Source organism: Toxotes jaculatrix, chromosome 24, assembly GCF_017976425.1.
Source record: "Toxotes jaculatrix isolate fToxJac2 chromosome 24, fToxJac2.pri, whole genome shotgun sequence".
NCBI classification, from domain to species: domain Eukaryota; kingdom Metazoa; phylum Chordata; class Actinopteri; family Toxotidae; genus Toxotes; species Toxotes jaculatrix.
Genome location: NC_054417.1, coordinates 8,659,078 through 8,674,458, shown reverse-complemented (window position 1 = coordinate 8,674,458; position 15,381 = coordinate 8,659,078). Strand labels below are relative to the sequence as shown.

Sequence of the window (15,381 nt, the reverse complement as noted above, 5' to 3'; positions counted from 1 at the left end):
ACATAAGTTTGATTCTGCAAATCGCTTCAAGCGGGACTGTGATCAAAACAGCTCAGTAAATTACTGTTATAAGGACATTGGTGTCCTCCCTGCAGAAGTCTGCAAGTCAAAGTTGAGGTCAGGTTTTTTGTACTTTAGCAGCAGTCATATGATACCAATGTGTCGAACCTGCTGTGACCTACTTTGCTTTTCATAACCCAGAAATAAACCACACCACAACATTGGGCTGTTTCCTCGCATATATCATGTCATATGGTCCAACATTGCTCTCCACAGTGACTGAATTGTGCTTTTGTTGGAAATGTTGACTTCAGGTGTCAGTGCTGTAGGCACGTGATGACCACTTTTGAAGACAGGCGTGGAAAAGCATGTTGCGCAGACGCTGCCTTCAAGTGCCGCTGGGAAACACGGGGCACGCGTGTTTATGGAGCGCAGGGGCTGTCCTTTCCAAAGCTGCGGGGCCGGTAACGTCTTTGTTTACAGACTTTGTCCCGGTGACTGTTGGAAATAAAGCAGTACAAAGACGGGTCGTGCACAAAGAGCGCCTCATTGTTTTCAGTGTATTTACAGGCTGAAAGCTGAGGTTACAGTGAAAAAGGCCCGAGTCTGAAATGTGTTCCAGCTGTGAATGTGAGACAAAGCACGTAGAAAAGTAGACATGATGAAATAATTCAGCTGCGTTCCATAATATTGATAATAAAACATCTACTACTGCTGTTACTACTACTATTAGACGTTATATTAGCGTTAATACGTACTAATAATAATGAGAATGACGCTTTGAGCGCTGTAATAGAGTAATAATAAAGTAAAATCAATTGTTGTTTTGAGCACAGCCTGTCAAAAATAGTCTAATAGTCGAATAATAGTGTAATAAGTAACCGACGCCAGGCTGTCACTGTGAAGTTGTGTTTTCCCCCCATCCAAACGCCTCATCTCAAACAATCAGAACAATTCTCACTTTCACTTTTATCGCAGAGTCCATGGCGTTTCCCACCGTTTGCGACGGTATCCAGCGGCACCTGGAGACCGCTCAGCTGAGACCCTCCACAGCTGAGACAACGTTGTTGGCCGAGTCTCAGATTTACATGATGTTATCTAACTGCACATGTAGTGAATTAAGTTGTGCCAGAGTGTAGTGGTGCGTGCGGAAAAGCTGTGTGTCTGTAGAAGTTGTGGCTCAGCGCAACAACGCCTGAACTGAGGCCAAAATGACCATGGAGATTACCAAGACAGCCGGTAGACATAATCCGTTGGCAAACGCCACGTTCCTCTCTAGGATCTTTTTATGGTAAGTGATTATGGTTGTATTTCGCAGGACAGTCTGAATGTGAAAGAGCAGCGAGGACATAATCAGCTGGTACAGAATAGTTGGATCACGGTGTCTGTCCGTGAAATGGACAAATCCACTGATTGGGTTGGAAGTGCGTAAAAGAAAGTTAATCCCAAATTTAGTTTGAATTCCATCTCTCTGGATGTGACTGGGGCTGGAAATACACGTGACATGCTGAAAAAAAGAGTGTTTGTTTCATACTTTTTGAATTTTAATTGGACAATTTGATCCTCACAAATTTAACCACCCTTTGCAACTCAAGTACAAAAGTCGTTTTATTTTTTCCTGCGCAGTTCCAGCTATGTCAAGGCATCTGGACTGTCCAGTACATTCTGCTGGTTATGAGTTATGTGTAGTTTGACAGTCAGAATCATCCTCAGAGAGTAACTGGAGTTTCCAGCCTGAATTAATGAAAAATGAGAGACATCATAAGTCTGAGTTTGAATCAAAGAGCAAGAGCTTGTTCTCAGATTTCTCCTTTTGAATGTTACCACATTCAAAAATGCCTAAAAGACATAGACATGGTTAGAATTGGATTCAAACGACATTAGTGTTCTCCAATGCTGTGTGTGCTCAGGAATACTCTGCATCACTTTAAAGTGACCTTTTCACCGCAAACACCTACAGTGTTGCCACCTGGATAGTCAAATCAGCATCATTAGTACAAGTACTGGCAGTTTTAGTTTCACCGTGGGCTGTGTTGAACTTGTGCGAGCCACCTTGTCAAGTCTAGTCGTGTAACAGGCCATTGGCTGAGAGTGCAAACAACATGTGTGGCATGTGTTTGGTAACTTTGATGCAGCGTTCTGCCTGCGTGTGACACCGCAAACGCGTTGGTAAACAGCCGTACCAAGCATTTTAGAGCTCCACGCAGAAGCAACTGGCCAGCCACCCCTGGGGGCTAACTTAATGTAGCCTCTGTGTTGGCATTAGAACAACACAAGTGGGGACAAAGTAGAAATAGTCCTCATTAAATGTCAAAAATGTAATTTAATTTACAGCAGCACAGGTAGTAAACGGTTACTTTATTCTGCAGTATTAAAAGATTAGAAAAAACTTTACAACATTCAGCAAAGGGATGCACGGTGTCATCGCTATGAAGCCTCCAAATCCAGCAGCTCAGACCTTTAAAGGCAGCCTGTGGAGTGTTCTTGTTATTAGTTTTTGTTTACATTCCACAAGACCTAGTGTGATGTATGGACGTGCACCGTATAGAGAGAGGGAGAGTAGCTTCTGCCACGTTGACATATGTTACCTGCAGGGAATAAGCGTTACCACTAAAGTTTCAGTGGCCTTATCCAACCTGCACAGACTCCACATGCACAAGGGTGAGTTTCTTCTTACCGCCTCATGTGGATACGTTATAATGATGGTGTGCGTAACAGTATAAAGTCTTGGCACAGATGTACCCACCTCATATTAAGTAGTGTGTGTGAGCGGCTCCGTGACTGCGTGTGCTCATTGTATCTGCATCTCGGGTGAGCTGTGTACAGGGACCTGCTGTCAGAACAGCACCAAGTTGATACTAGCTGAACAAGTTGAATTTACATACAGCAGCATTACCTGAGGACATGATATACCTCTGTCATTCAGTAATTCATGTGTGAAGAGGCAGCCAACATGAAACTCTACTTGTTCATATTCCCAACATACAGCCTTCTCAAAATCTCAGTGTGTTGTCTGCATGTGAAAATGATGATACAGTAATTAGAAATACAACCTGTTTTCCACGCAGTCAACTCCCTGGACAGATCATCTATAAAACATGTACAAGTTAAACAGGATCAGAGACAATAGATTGATCTGCCCAGCCTTATTCTGACACCAGAATCCATCCAACCTGTCTGACGGACCACTTATACGTAAACAACAGAAATGTAGTTAATCCAGGTACACGGAGTGGAACATTTTTCACATCTGATTCCATCTATACCCTCATAGAGAATCATGTTCCATCATTCTTTTACAGCTAAATTGATAAATCTTTATAAACCTTTGCATTTGATAACAACTCACAAGTTAAACAAACTCAGTCTTTGCTTTACTTGTGGGTTGTATAGAAATTTGCACCCCTGGTCATTAATAACAATCAGAACCTAAAATGCTGGTGTTCCTCTCATTCATCCTCTGCGACTGATATGTGTTTAACCTGCTTTCAAACTGTCCGTTTCAGCTGGCTGACCCCGTTGCTGCGCCTCGGCCACAAACGGAGGCTCGAGGAAGCGGACATGTACAGCGTTCTTCCGGAGGATCGGTCGGAGGTACTCGGAGAGGAGCTACAAAGGTACTGAGTTACAATGTAGGATTGTTACCTCACTGCCAGAGGTCTACTGTGGGACTTCTGGTACGGTGAAGACACATCTGTTTGCACAGGTCTTTGTTACCAGAGATACCAGGTAGTCCAATGACTATAACTCCTTCTTGCCATTAACCGCTTAATTTGATGTGTCTAATTCCTGTGTGGTTTAGTTCTGCTTCTGCAAACATGGACTGTGCAGCATGTTAGAATGTTTTTTTGTAAATAAGCTTTGAATGGCATTAACCAGGGGTTTTGTTAGTTTGGTGGTGTTCTTAAAGTACATCACAAAAGGAGTGAGACAGTTACTATGTTTCAGTGCAGAGTCTATATGTTCTTTAGCTGATGTTTCTCGTTACAGGTTTTGGAACCAAGAAGTCAAAAGAGCTACAAAGGAACTTCGGAAGCCAAAACTCAGCACAGTTCTTATCAAGTGCTACGGGAAGGCCTACGCACTGGCCGGGTTGTTTGCATTTTCACTGGTATGTTTAGGCTTTTCAAATTTTCCTCAACAGTTTGTCAGATTAGTTTTCCATAGAATATGGAAATGCAAGTCCTTACTTTATATATACGCAAATGTGTCTGTGCATAGATGTTAGATTTAAGAAACAATCTAAGTGAGGTGGTTCAGAAGGTCGACTCAGTCCTGGGGATGGAGCTGGACTGTCTGCATGTAGCTGCAGAGAGAAGGGCGTTGTCAGAGCCTAAGTATCTCTAATGTGTATCTTGTTTGTTACTGTCTTCTCTCTAAAGGAGGCCATTAAAGTGATCCAGCCTCTGCTCCTGGGCAAAATCATCCTGTACTTTGAGAATTATGACCCGGATGACCATAGAAGTCTTTGCATGGTGTACAGTTACACCACAGCAATGTCGCTCTCCACCTTCGGACTGACCGTCCTCCAACATCTCTATTACTACCACGTCCAAAGAACGGGCATGAAGATACGAGTGGCCATGTGTCACATGATCTACAAGAAGGTCAGTGAAGATCCAGCTGATTTTTAGCCTAGAACTCTTGCGGTCTCACTCACCAGACCGGTGCAATGTCTCCCACCAGGCTCTCGGTCTCAGCAGCGAGTCCATGGGACAAACCACCACGGGACAGATTGTGAACCTCCTTTCGAACGATGTCAACCGATTCGATGAGGTAACGCAAATTTGCTCTTAAAGTTGTAAAGATCTAAAAACTTTTTTTGACTGCCAGATGATCACAGTGCTAGGAGGATGTCTCGGAGATAGTTTTGTAAACAATACTTCCAGCGTTGTTTTTTTGTGCGTGTGTGCGCTCACAATTAACCAGATAACACTGTTGTCTTTAGATAACACTCAATCTGCACTACCTGTGGGTGGGTCCTCTACAAGCGACGGCAATCATCGTTTTCCTATGGTACGAGATCGGCCCCTCGTGTTTGGCAGGCGTGGCAGTGGTTACCCTCATGTTGCCTGTGCAGACCTGGTTTGGAAAACTCTTTGGCATCTTCAGGTAGGAAACAGGATAACTGAAGTTTGTATGAGGTCTTCTCTAATGAGAAATAGGTTTGATCATTGTGTAATTTTTAAAAATTGCTTTACAGGAAGCTAAGTGATGTGTACATTTATGTTTTGCAGGAGCAGAACGGCGGTCCTCACTGACAAAAAGATTCGCATCATGAACGAAGTGGTGTCTGGCATCAGGATCATCAAGATGTACGCCTGGGAGAAACCGTTCTCAGCTCTGGTGACTGAAGTCAGAAGGTCAGGATTAGACCAGCGTTGTTTGTGCGCTCGCAGGGATCAGAGGGGCATTGCAGGACATTTGTTTTTTGTTTTTTTTTTTCGACTGAAACCACATGTTATTTATCACTGCGCTGACGGCTGACTTTGGAAAACAGTCTATGAATCAATTCCAGATGCCTTTACTGTGTGATTGGAACTTGTGCCTTGACAATAACCTTCAAACTTAATGCAATGTATAGCAGTGTTATCAACATGATACACTCCATCCATTTAGTAGCAGTTCAGTGACAAGCATCTTAAACTTGGCATTGTGTGTAAGAAGATGGTCTGAGTTTAAAGTAGCAGTGAGAAGTTTGGAGTTGAATTATGGAGCCTGATTATTTTCTCCCTCCATAATTCCAAAGTGTTTTATGATATTGAGAGGGCGGCGATAACTTTTCTCAATTGGGCACGTATTGGAGTGTAATGATATCACTTTCCTTAAAGTCCAGAGGCTCTTACTGAAGCACAAGCTTTGTTTTGGTAAAACAGTGACTTTTTTAAAACACACCAAATGCATGTGTCACGATAGTTTGACTTTAACACGCTTGTTGGCACATCTTCAGTTACACATCAACTCCTTTCTAAGAACGTACCTGGAAATCAGTGACCTGAAGTAATTTGTCAGTGAATCACATGAATACCAGCACATGTGTGTGTAGATTCACGGTGAAACGGTTGAACTGAACTGTCTTGCTGCTTTGTTGGAGATTCGAACAAATAGAAACAAGAGAGGCAAAAGCAAAAAGCTTTATTTTTATCTGAAGAAGAATCAAAGCATGCTGAGATTTCCTGGTTGCTTATTCACTTTTTTCAGCAATGTGGACTTTGTCAGGTGCTGCCCGAGGACACTTCATTTCAACGATGGTATGCGCTGTGGGGAATAGAAGGTCTGGTCTTACTCCAGTGCAGAGAGGAACATTACATTTCACATAGCTGAACCTTTAATCGAACGCAGAAGCCGCCGCGCTCTCACGCACACGTACACATGGAAAGCATTCCAAACTTATTGAAAATGTACCTTATGGGCTGACATGCGTGTTCCAGCCCTGTTTCATAATACTTGGTTTTGAAACCCTGTAATGAACGGAGAAGATGATGGCGTTTGGCGCAGTTGGAAGCCGTGCAGCGACCAATGTGACCAATGTGCTAAAGAGCTGGGGAAAGCAGCTTTTTCTTACTTCAAACTCGGCCTATTTATAAACCGAGTTTGAAATAAGTGGAAATTTATGCATCACCACATTAAAACAGGTTACGCCTGTGAATATTAATGTCCACAAACCCGTCTGGTCTAAGTGTCATAATTAACCTGACTAACGAAACTACTGTAGGCTTTCTAATTTCTGACCCATGTATAGTGAAGAGTTAAAGATAGACACGTCTGACCCACTGCTCGAATGAAACAACTCGATGAATAAATGACTCAGCATTGTATCAAAGAAACATTCAAGAAACAGGAGACTGCAAAAAAGGTCACGACCACAAATTCAGCTCTAACGCGGGTGTTCATGTGTCACTGTACAGCCACAATCCTTCCCTTCTGTTGTGGAATGAGAACCTATGACTTGAAGTCACCGAGCTCACGTCTCTCCACGTGTTGTCTTCTGTTCCCAGGCAAGAAATCAGGCAGATATTGAACAGCTCCTACCTGCGAGGACTCAACATGGCCTCCTTCTTTGCCAGCAGCAAGATCATCGTCTTCGTTACCTTCACCGTCTACGCTCTGCTGGGCAACACCATCACGGCCAGCAGCGTGTTTGTCACCGTGTCCCTCTACGGGACCATCAAGCTCACCGTCACCCTGTTTTTCCCCCTGGCTGTCGAGAAGCTGTCAGAGACCATAGTCAGCATCCAGAGGATTAAGGTATATTGAATGAGCTCATATTTATTTCATTAGTGCCAAACAGTAACTTGAGCAATTACCAAAGTTGCCTGCTCAATCAAGCTCTCTTATTGTGAAACTGTGAAGCTCCTAGAAAGTTACGCAACCACAAAACCGAGGCCCAGTTTGTGTCTTGCAGGAAGGTAGAGCCAACCTCCCAGTCCTCTGTTGTGATTTACTCTCTTAGTGTGTAAATACATACAGAGACACACACACAGAGGATTTTAGATGAGAGTTTGTGAGGAACGTGGCGTTTAAGTGACACCGGTGTGTGTTGCAAGCACTGACGTAAGCCTGGTTTCCATATGTTAACCTCATATTAAATGTAGACACATTTCATCTTCTACTAACAGACAGACAGATTCCTGTACTACCTCCAGTGACTCAAGGCTACGGAGCCAACGCCCAGTTCTTATTAAACATGACATGGAAGCATAAATGTTAAGATCTGTGTCTGATATTTTGAAGTAAGTTGTTCAAAGAGTTGTTGTTAACATTACACTGCCTTTGTAATTGTGTTGTAGGCTGAAGGCAGTGGTTGGCAAATTTCCTGCGTCTTAAATGACTTAATGTTGAAATTATAAAATGTTGATCTGCTCAAGAGGCAGCGTTTTGCCATTATAGAGAGCGAACACAGAGCAGCCGCTGCAGACGCTGCACCGTCTGGGTTCAGAGCGTAAAGGCATGTGTGTGGATTACCCTCCTCCCAGAATTTCCTCCTGCTGGAAGAAGTTGAGAGAAGAAACTCGGGGCTACCTCCTGAGGAGAAGAACTCCATTGAGATTGAGAAGCTGACCTGCTACTGGGATAAGGTGAGTATTCAAACTCTAAGATGAACAAGTGAAATCACACACATACAGAAACTACTGAGGCCCTGAATGAGCAGTTTGGGGTTTTGTATAATGCATGTCAGAAATAAATCCGGCTTTGTGTGTGTTTTTGTGCATCCTGTCAGAGTTTGGATGCTCCATCTCTCCAGAATGTCTCTGTCTCCGTGAAGTCACATCAGCTTCTCACTGTAATTGGACCAGTGGGAGCTGGAAAGGTGAGTGCGCCTGTAAATGAAGCAGCTGAAACAGTCAATCTGAGCTCTAACAAAGGAAGAAGTGTCAGCTCTGTTCACCGTGTGTCCTCAACATCCTCGTTCCCACCAGTCGTCTCTGCTGAGCGCCATCCTGGGAGAGCTGCCTCACGACTCGGGGACGGTGAGTGTCAGAGGTCAGCTGAGCTACGCGTCCCAGCAACCGTGGGTGTTTCCCGGAACCATCCGCAGTAACATCCTGTTCGGGAGAGAGCTGAACCCCCAGAGGTACGAGAGAGTCATCAGGGCCTGCGCTCTGAAGAAGGTGAGACATAACAGAGCCTCAGCTCTCTGATGCTTTTGGCAACACGGTTTAACTTGTTTGCACTCACATCGTATTTGTGGTAAGCTTTCACGGTTTTTGAGCGCAGGACCTGGAGCTGCTTCCAGATGGAGACTTGACGACGATCGGAGACAGAGGAGCCACGCTCAGCGGGGGACAGAAAGCTCGCGTCAACCTGGCAAGGTACGGGGAGTCACACGTGGCATGTACGCATTACGCAGAAGGCACACTACCTAGAAGTGAGTAGCATACTTGGCATCTGTGTCACCCTGTCTGTTTGGCCGCTTGCCCGGGGTTTCTGGGGAACCTCGTCCAGCAGGAACAAGAGGCAACACGCTAGGTTATGGTTTGAGGTTTGCACGAGGTAGCGTGTGTCTCGCCACAGTGAGAAGAGAATGATTCATATTCTGACATTACCAGCCCATTGTTAGAGTAGTTTCACCTGATATTTAATGTGTGGCTACAGTCTGTTTCCTCAGTGACTTGCTCCATGTGGTAAACTGTGTGTGTGTGTGTGTGTGTTTTTCAGGGCTGTGTATCAGGATGCAGATATCTACCTTCTGGATGACCCTTTAAGTGCCGTGGACGCCGCCGTGGGGAAACATCTTTTAGAACAGTGAGTGACTAACAGTTTTGTCCAAGTTTTCTTATGAGAACGATGAACAGGGACTTTAAGCAGAACCAGTGTCCATTTCAGATGTTGTGCTGTGCTTCTTTATGCATCCGATTTCTGGAAGGAGATGTGAATGCAGTGTTAAACGCCAGCTTCCGTGTTTCCCGTCAGGTGTATCTGCGGCCTGCTGAAGAACAAGTCTCGCATCCTGGTCACCCACCAGCTGCAGCACCTCAGGGCGGCAGACCAGATTCTGGTTCTCGAGGAGGTTTGTGACCCCGTCTGCAGGAAATACTTCCAGGAAGGCAGTTAGAAAAGCCGGTGCCGTTTGTGCTCTTTTCTAAAGAGACAAATACGTTGGACGTTTTCTGAGCGGTCGTGTGTGTCCTTTCGGTGTTAGCTCATGTAACCAAGGCCTCATGCTTAGCTCTTGAGAGGCGTTTTGTAGTCTTTGATTGATGATGATGAAAGCAGAGGTCTAGGGGAGCGTTCTGCACTCGGATCCATCAAAACACAGCGAACGACATTTTTTCAGTCAGCAGGAGAACGATCGCAAACCCGGGGCCCAAAGCCACCAAAGAGCTTTGCAGGGCGATGAGGTGGAAAGTCCTCGACCAGACAAGTCAGTCACCTGATATCTCGTGTGACCGAGCTGCGTGCATTCCACTCAGTGAAGATCAGGCTGAAGGCAGAGAGGCCCTACAACAAGGCAGAGATGAAGGCGGCCGCAGCGAAGGCCTGGGAAGATAGAAAGCCGCGTTTCCCATCAGCTACTTAGACGGCTGGGGCTCTCCACCGTTTGAAAACAAACCTAAACTGGTTCCTGTACGTGTATTGATGTGTGGCGGTCCACCCTGGGATGGGGTTGTATTTAAATGTAGTGTTGTATCCCATCTGAAGGATATAAATGTGTTTGATTTGCTCGGGCGCTCTTTGCACCAAACCCCCCAACGTACTTGGCAAATGAAGCCATTGTGGTGGAGCATCTTATAAAGGGTATGATTTAAAAAGCGATGGTCAACGCTACACATGGCAGGTGTAAATAGGGGAGCGGGCGGTCTGCCAGTGTAGTGCCATGTGTGTTCTTCAATTCTACATGATGTAGCATGTAATAAGTTTGGTTGTCTGTCTCTCTGTCAGGGTCACGTCAGGGCCCAGGGCACCTACAACGAGCTGTGCTCGTCGGGTCTGGACACGGCGTTCCTGCTGCGGATGGACGAGGAGCGGGAGCGACGGCCTCTGTCGCTTGACGCAGACAAACTGTCGTTACACAGCCAGAGGACAAATCTCTCGCACGGCTCGCATTGTTCTCACAGCAGCCTTCTGCCACCAGAGAGCAACTGGACCGAGCAGCATCCTGTAGGTAGATTTTCAATCTGTGATTGTTTGTTTTCCAAAAGCCATTTCAATCACATGGTTAGGGTCAGTAGTTGTTTGTGCATTTTCATTTTCAAAGCAGCTGTCATCGGCTTTGTTTGCTAACACCAAGAGTTAATAATTCAGTTTGCTGAATAAGTTCCCCGGTCTGTTCAGTTTGGGGCCACAAGTTTGAGATGCCTGATCATCTGGTCTCTCAATGCAGCGTTGATAATCAAGCCGAGTGTTTGATAGCCTGAATGATGGCGAATTGTGTCTTGTTTTGCAGGTTGAAAGCGTTTGCACCACAGCAGAGGAGACTCGGGTAGACGGAGATGTTAGCGGCCCCATCTATCTCAAGTACTTCACCTCAGGCTGTAACTTCCTGGTCTTGTTGCTCATAATCGTGCTGAGCATCACGGCGGAGGTAAGCTGTGGCTCCCAGACCTCTAATATTGTGACTTTATGTGTGAAAAGTAACAGTAAACAGAGTAGCCCACACAGCGGTAAATGTTAAAGTGTCACTTGCGTTTGATTGCCACTGGAACACATAGAAGATGACTACACCAGGCTCTTCTGGTTGATCTTATTCCTCTCTTCCCATTGTGTTCCATATTTTTTTGTAATGCGTTCCCAGTTCAAGACATTGCTTGTCACGTATGGAACCAGTGCTTGAATGGCAGGAAATCTTTCAATTTCAGTTTTACGTCCTCTGATTTGTCTTCCTCCACACTCACTGAAAAGCTCACAGACCTTTGTGTCCGTTCACAGGTTGCTTATATCCTGCAGGACTGGTGGCTGGTGTACTGGTAAGCACTTTGTCTGTGTGGGAAGTAGACGGAGTAGCGTCTCACCTCCCTGCGATGTAGTAATGCGTTGTTTTGTGCAGCATGGCTCGCCTGATGCGTTTTCGTTAACCGACAGGGCGAGAGAAGAGCATCAGAACAGCACAGCCACCGCCGCCGACATTAAAAATGGAGTGAACGCCACTCGGTCGGACGGAGAGTTTAGTCTCAGATTTTACCTGGGCATTTATTCAGGTAAGTCTGCCGTGACTGCGTTTCTTCTCAGGTCAGAGGCTGAAATGATGTTATATACATGGAATTAATGAAATGTAAATGTAGTAACGGAACAAAATGTTGTGCTTGTAGGTTTGACAGCAGTGGCGGTGGTCTGCGGCTATGCCAGGAGTTTGGTGCTCTTTCACGGGCTGGTGAGGTCAGCGGAGGCATTGCACAACAGCATGTTCAGCGCTGTCCTCCGCGCGCCTGTTCGGTTCTTTGATGTCAACCCCATAGGTAAAATAATAGTATTTCAACTTTAGAGTCAACTTTCAAGTCAAGTGTTTGCCGAAGGGACTGTGCTGTTACCTCCTTTGCAGGACGAGTTCTGAACAGGTTTTCCAAGGACGTCAGCCAGATGGACTCAACGTTACCCATCACCTTTGTAGATTGTTACCAAGTGAGTCATGATTCTGTCAGACTTTTTTGTGGGTAACAAAAGTTTCTCAGTGGCCCTCACAGAGCCATGCTGGTTTTGCAGTTATCGTTGCAGAACGCCGGCGTGGTCGCGGTGGCAGCTTCGGTCATCCCTCTCATCCTGATCCCCGTCGTTCCCCTGTTTTTAATCTTCTTGTACTTGAGGCGTTTCTACCTCAGCACATCGCGAGACGTCAAGCGCCTGGAGTCCACGAGTAAGTTCTGTCACATGTCAAAGATAGCGACAGAGGACCGAAAGCTCCAAGCAGATTGTTTTCAGCTCCTCTGTTATCCGTCCCGCAGCTCGGAGTCCGGTCTTCTCCCACTTGTCTTCGTCTCTTCAGGGCCTGCGTACGATTCGAGCCTTCGGGGCCCAGGAGAGGTTAAAGAAAGCCTTTGACGCCCATCAGGACCTCCATTCAGGTAAGCCTTTACCATATTGTTTGCTGTCAACAAAGGAAAATGTAATGTCTTTACAGTCGACGCCCACTGTGCTAGTTAACATGGGAACAATGCAGAGTGCTGAGTAAGGCGTCGATGTGTTTTCCTGCTGTTCTCTTTCAGAGGCCTGGTTTTTGTTCCTGATGACCTCCCGCTGGTTTGCACTTTGCCTGGACAGCATTTGTTCCATATTTATCACCTTCACAACATTTGGCTGCATCTTACTCAGAGACGGTGAGGCACTGTACGCACACACTCACAAAGCGTTTACACACCGAGTGACGAAGCTACCGAGCGGTCATACTGACCTCGTCGTCAGTATGACCGTTGAGAAATGTCCAGTGGAGGTATTGCATTTGTTGTGGCATTTCACAGGGCTTGAGGCCGGACAGGTGGGCCTGGTGCTGACCTACGCTGTGACGCTGATAGGAAACTTCCAGTGGACCGTGAGGCAAAGCGCAGAGGTGGAGAACACTGTAAGAAGCGACCCGTCTGTTTGTTGTTGCAGAGGAGCAGTGGACACATTAGAGCTGCGAGGAGTGGAGGAAGCCCAAACCGATTAACCGAAAGAATCTGTCCTCTCCTCAGATGACGTCGGTGGAGAGGGTGGTGGAGTATACCGAGCTAAAGAGCGAAGCCCCCTGGGAAACCGAGAAGCGGCCTCCTCCCAACTGGCCGAACCGAGGAGAGGTGACCTTTAGTGGGGTCAGCTTGTCGTACAGCGGCGACGGCTCGCCCGTCCTCAAGGACATCAGCGCCACCTTCCAACCTGGCGAGAAGGTGAGACATGACGGTGTACTCAGAGTTACGGTGGGTTTGTTCAGGGTACAGACTGTCAAACATATGTCTCCGGTTTCTCCGTTGTTCATGCGCGTCAGGTCGGTATAGCGGGGAGAACGGGCGCGGGGAAAAGCTCCCTGGTTTCGGCCCTGTTCCGGTTGGCGGAGCCTCGAGGAAAGATCTACATTGACGGCGTTCTGACGTCCGAGATCGGCCTGCACGACCTGCGCCAGAGGATGTCCATCATTCCCCAGGTAAAGACCGGGTCAAAAAGGCAAAGCAGTCAAAGAAATAACAAAAATTGAGGTGAGTGTATTCAAAGGAGCACCAAGAGAAGAAGTAAGAGAAAATCATATAGTGAAAGAGAGGAGATGGATTAAAGTGAGTCAAATCAAAGGTTAAGTCAAGCAGTACATTGGACTAACGTGTGAATAAACAGACGTTCAATTCAATTTAATTTCGTTCAGTTTTATTTATATAATGCCTTCCACAATCAAAATGCGCTGTGAGCAAGCACTTAAGGTGACATTGGTAAGAAAAAACTCCCTTTTAACAGGAATAAACCTTGAGCAGAACCTGGCTCATATGGGGGTAAAAAAAAAAACCCCAATGTGATGTGAGTGTGTTTTGCGAAGGAAGGGTAATTTAGAGTGCGAAAGAAACAACGAGAAAGCAGAAACAAGAACATTTTTTTTCCAATGTATCTGTGTTTAGTGGTACTAAGTTTAGGATTGTTAAATAAGAAATAAGCTGTACCCAAAACCATCCTTTGTACAGGTTTTCTCACATTCTTTTGAGTTGTAAAACAGGAGGTGTTTGAAGAAAATAAGGATTATACCTTGTGATCATTTAGAACAGATGTCCCTTACTGTTATGTAGTACTGCCGATCTGGAAATGCGTTAGATGTCCTGGGAGTGAACCCCATTTGGTTGTCCTGAGTGTTTACAGTAGGCGTGATCAAAGACATGCTTTATTGTCCCCCCTGCTGGGAGAGGTGTTACAGTGTTAACAATGTTAAAGTGGTTACAGGTACAGAGAGTCACAGTTCAGAATAGCCTTCAGACAACATAGCAGAGCACACTGTGAAACTGTATGTCTTGTCACCCGGTCTGATGTTTCCCGTTGCAGGATGAGACCCTCACAGTGTTTTCACGGGTGATGCTGTAGGTGCATGTCCATTTGGCTTCCTTTGGTCTCGTCTGTCCTCAGATGTCCTCTCATAAGCGTTTGCACTCATGAGAGGCGAGACTGTATATGTAGTTTGTTTTCTTGGATAGCTTGAGCTTTCCTTTTGTAGTTTCCTTTTATTATTTTTATTGGGTTTTTAACTTTTGTTTTCCTTCTTTCTCAACTTTGTATAAACTTGTTTTAACCTTGGTTGTAGTCTAGAGGTTTTTATGTATGTTACCGTACCTTTTAGTTGAATTATTCCTTGGTGTCCTGATTGGTGGAGCCTTGAGCACTTTTAGCAGTTTTAGCGCTTGTTTATCATCATGTTTATAGTGTGTTGGTTTTGTGTTTCATTTCTTTTGTGTTTTGTGTTCTTTTTGTCAAAAAGTGACAAATCGACTTACGGGTACAAATAAGGTGATCTGAAATAAAAGCTGGGTTTTGCTTTATGTGTGGCAGTACAAGTCCACTGTTCCTTATGTAGCAGTTGCACATGAGTGTACTTCAAGTGTCCAAGGTGCTACTAAAGAGGAAGCTGTTAGTGGCTGTAGTCTTCCGTGGATTTTGAGAACAGAAAGGACAAAAGGAATGAGTTGGTTTGCGCTGTGCTTTCCGAGGTTAGCACGAGATGGCGAGAGGTAAAGGAGTTAGCGGGTGGCTGTCCAACTAGAAGCTGTCTGACTAGACAGCGATGTGAATGTCCCTCTCCCCTGTAGAGCAGGCCAAAGGGCACAAGAGCGTCTCAATAACTACTAACCCTGTTTTCCACCTGGCTGCTGTTCGCTGCATTGTCCAGGACCCGGTGCTGTTTACTGACACTGTGAGGAAAAACCTGGACCCTTTCAAGCAGCACACAGATGAGGAGCTGTGGACGGTTCTGGAAGAGGCAAGTGTCTGAGGGGTTTTATTTGG

The 15,381-nt window shown here is 45.6% G+C and overlaps 1 protein-coding gene across 1 annotated transcript in view; it reads left to right on the top strand.

Annotated features, from left to right (window-relative positions):
* Positions 1-991: 991 nt before the first annotated feature.
* Positions 992-15,381, top strand: part of LOC121177994 (ATP-binding cassette sub-family C member 4-like) — a 35,546-nt gene continuing 21,156 nt past the window's right edge. Inside the window, exons 1-27 of the mRNA XM_041032459.1 lie at positions 992-1,291; positions 3,507-3,617; positions 3,991-4,111; positions 4,383-4,607; positions 4,687-4,776; positions 4,949-5,112; positions 5,238-5,363; positions 6,999-7,248; positions 7,977-8,078; positions 8,222-8,311; positions 8,421-8,612; positions 8,719-8,813; positions 9,160-9,246; positions 9,415-9,511; positions 10,384-10,602; positions 10,889-11,026; positions 11,371-11,408; positions 11,524-11,639; positions 11,751-11,897; positions 11,981-12,060; positions 12,142-12,292; positions 12,381-12,500; positions 12,642-12,752; positions 12,894-12,994; positions 13,107-13,298; positions 13,397-13,552; positions 15,266-15,355. Of these exons, the coding sequence (XP_040888393.1) occupies positions 1,212-1,291; positions 3,507-3,617; positions 3,991-4,111; positions 4,383-4,607; positions 4,687-4,776; positions 4,949-5,112; positions 5,238-5,363; positions 6,999-7,248; positions 7,977-8,078; positions 8,222-8,311; positions 8,421-8,612; positions 8,719-8,813; positions 9,160-9,246; positions 9,415-9,511; positions 10,384-10,602; positions 10,889-11,026; positions 11,371-11,408; positions 11,524-11,639; positions 11,751-11,897; positions 11,981-12,060; positions 12,142-12,292; positions 12,381-12,500; positions 12,642-12,752; positions 12,894-12,994; positions 13,107-13,298; positions 13,397-13,552; positions 15,266-15,355 (3,489 nt within the window). The 5' untranslated portion in view covers positions 992-1,211. The remainder of the gene's footprint in view (positions 1,292-3,506; positions 3,618-3,990; positions 4,112-4,382; positions 4,608-4,686; positions 4,777-4,948; positions 5,113-5,237; positions 5,364-6,998; positions 7,249-7,976; positions 8,079-8,221; positions 8,312-8,420; positions 8,613-8,718; positions 8,814-9,159; positions 9,247-9,414; positions 9,512-10,383; positions 10,603-10,888; positions 11,027-11,370; positions 11,409-11,523; positions 11,640-11,750; positions 11,898-11,980; positions 12,061-12,141; positions 12,293-12,380; positions 12,501-12,641; positions 12,753-12,893; positions 12,995-13,106; positions 13,299-13,396; positions 13,553-15,265; positions 15,356-15,381) is intronic.